The 2,500-nt window shown below is 44.2% G+C and overlaps 2 protein-coding genes across 2 annotated transcripts in view; one reads left to right on the forward strand and one right to left on the reverse strand.

Annotated features, from left to right (window-relative positions):
- polr1a (RNA polymerase I subunit A) overlaps nt 1–946 on the reverse strand; it is a 20,783-nt gene extending 19,837 nt beyond the window's left edge. Inside the window, exons 1-3 of the mRNA XM_068593131.1 lie at nt 782–946; nt 230–338; nt 1–78 (exon numbers count right to left, since the gene is read on the reverse strand). The exon at nt 1–78 is cut by the window's left edge and continues 18 nt beyond it. Coding sequence (XP_068449232.1) covers nt 1–78; nt 230–338; nt 782–858 — 264 coding nt within the window. The 5' untranslated portion in view covers nt 859–946. The remainder of the gene's footprint in view (nt 79–229; nt 339–781) is intronic.
- Nucleotides 947–1,157: 211 nt separating this feature from the next.
- The window catches only part of ptcd3 (pentatricopeptide repeat domain 3), a 7,604-nt gene continuing 6,261 nt past the window's right edge, over nt 1,158–2,500 (forward strand). Inside the window, exons 1-5 of the mRNA XM_068583595.1 lie at nt 1,158–1,285; nt 1,677–1,729; nt 1,874–1,913; nt 2,043–2,088; nt 2,209–2,277. Coding sequence (XP_068439696.1) covers nt 1,158–1,285; nt 1,677–1,729; nt 1,874–1,913; nt 2,043–2,088; nt 2,209–2,277 — 336 coding nt within the window. The remainder of the gene's footprint in view (nt 1,286–1,676; nt 1,730–1,873; nt 1,914–2,042; nt 2,089–2,208; nt 2,278–2,500) is intronic.

Consider the following 2,500-nt stretch of genomic DNA (forward strand, 5'->3'; position numbering starts at 1 on the left):
GTAGACAGGAAGAGGAAGCTCCACGTGTCCCATGTGTCCCGGACAGCTGTTGAAGTCCTGACAGCACGTTGAACACACCTGGTGAGCACAATATCAAGTCAATTCAGTTTATTTTGTGTAGCCCAAAATCACAATTACAAAATGTCACATAATGAGTAGTATATGCGTGGTCCACAAGCGGAGCCCCTGCTAGTCAGGGGCCCGTGGCCCTTCACACAGATGTTTGTACCTCTTTGCTGTCTGCCGGCCCGAGGGCCAGGTCGTACAGGCTGTTCGGGGCCACGTTCCCGACACTGTCGAGGAACCTGAAGTTGGTGATGGTCTTCACGCTCAGCTTCCTGCACGAGGGGATGAGAAGAATGCAATGTTTCAGCAAGGAACTGCTTCCACAGTTCATTACACAGGGTGGATTCAAAGCCACTTTTTGTGGGTTTACTTTACAATTTCCGGGGATAACTGGTCGCTTCATCCAATATGGGTGTTATCAGTATTTAGGGGGGTAAAGTGTCACCTTGGTATGCCCTTATAGGGTTGAACCAACGTAGAATACAATCAGATTTAACCACTGAACAGAAGACAGGGAGGTATGCACTGAAAACAATGCGCTAGTATTATTCTTCCTGAGTGACACCCACGCAGTTGCTGCGATCAAATCCCGTTGAGTGCACAAGTAATATGCATTTTTAAACAAGCAACTCCTGGGTAAAGTGTCTGTGTAGGTAGCGAGAGGCGAGCCGGGACACGGCCTCACAGGACGCTGACATGTTGTTTTATCGCTCACCTTATCTCTTCGGCAGAGTACATGCCAAACGTCATGCCCTCCAGTCGCCGCCATGGCACTTCTTTCCCAAACAACATTGTTTTGGGGGAGAATTGTCCTCTTTATTGCTGTAAATTCATGGCGTTACAGTTCAACCACATGCGACGCAAAGTTGCTCATGTTCCACACGTGGGACCGTTCCACCCGGCGAGCGGTTGGAGGGGGGACAGACACCCGGATGACGAGGCTTTTACACAGATTAAGCGGATACTGTCCTTTGAAAAATGATTGATTCAATATTAAAATATGAGCTGACTCCATGTTACGTGGATACAATGTGGTATTTCTTCAAAATATAAAGTGGTAAAAAAAATAATAATCTCTCCCTTTTTCTCAGATGGTTTCTCCCTCCCAGAAGCCTTCAGTGCTAACAAACATGGCGGCGCCCGGACGGCACGTAGGGCATTACATTCAAAGAAACGGCAGACTTTTGCGAAATAACTTCGAGCAGTTATGGAGTCACAGGTACGACAGCTTTGTTCATCGCAGAATATTATTCTGTGGGTTTTTTTGTTGGTATTTTACTCATTGTGTGTTTAGCTACATTGGCAGCTAGCTAGCATCGTTTGACAAGAGGTCATGTCTTCGTAAAGCTAACTCACGTCACTGCAGCAAATGTTTGATATTTAAGCAGGTGTGAGGAGTTAATGTTTTCTTAGTTATCAGAACAAGGTGCTTCTGCTGTCAGCCATCCTCTCTGTACACCGCTGTTCCACTGAGATGGCCTCATGTTGTCCTGTCCACGTCTTCCATCAACACGTTGATTTCACTTATGCTAGCTAATACATGATATATAGTATGTGCAACAAAGCGATCTATGAATTAACAGTTTCTATTCCTATTTTTCCCCTTTCAGGAGTTTTGTTTGTACTCCAGCTCTGCAACAACAAGCAGCAGAAGCTAACAAAGGTAATGTTATATGATAATGTTGGTTTATGACACACTATTGTCAGCACAGACACCAAAAAAATGCACTAAAACATAAACTTAGCCTCCCTGTAACTTCTTCATCCTCATGTTAAAATGCCATTTCTTTTCCTCCTGCCATTGCAGATTCTACAGAGTCGGTTGTCATCCCCAGAAAGAAAACATGGTACGAGTCGTCTTGAAGAGCTTTTATTTAATTATTTAAACAGAACATCCAGTTTTAAATCTAATCAGTCAGTATTTACGTTTGTCTTTGAACACAACTGTGACTTAATAACACGTCTCTCTGCAACAGGAGCAAGGAGGCGGTGCTGGAGGCTCTGGCTGCCACTGTCAGCAGGGTGAGATCTCTCTCTCTCTCTCTCTCTCTCTCTCTCTCTCTTTCTCTTCGCAGATGATCCTTCAGTGTGGATGTTTACTCGTCTGCCCGTGTGTTACATTTTCTTCTTTTCTTCTTCCAGGATCCGACAGCGCATCCCTACCAGTTCCAGGACGACTCTTTCCTTTCTCCCAGGACCTCCATGGAGTTTGTACGTGGGAAAAAAATACAAAAAACACACGCGCTACACTTCACACTTTGCGTTAACTCGACTGGCTTATTTGAGCTATTTGAGTTCATTTACATGAACATATAAAGGGACCGTTATTACGTCATAATGATCGTTAGAAAGCTTGATCAGGTGTTTCGTCTCATACAACATACTACTTACTTGAAAGAATTTGTGAGTTTTTAAAACTCTGTAAACAAAACAA

This window comes from Clinocottus analis, unplaced genomic scaffold, assembly GCF_023055335.1.
Source record: "Clinocottus analis isolate CAN_PGR_092001 unplaced genomic scaffold, fCliAna1.0.p SCAF_10, whole genome shotgun sequence".
Lineage (NCBI taxonomy): Eukaryota > Metazoa > Chordata > Actinopteri > Perciformes > Cottidae > Clinocottus > Clinocottus analis.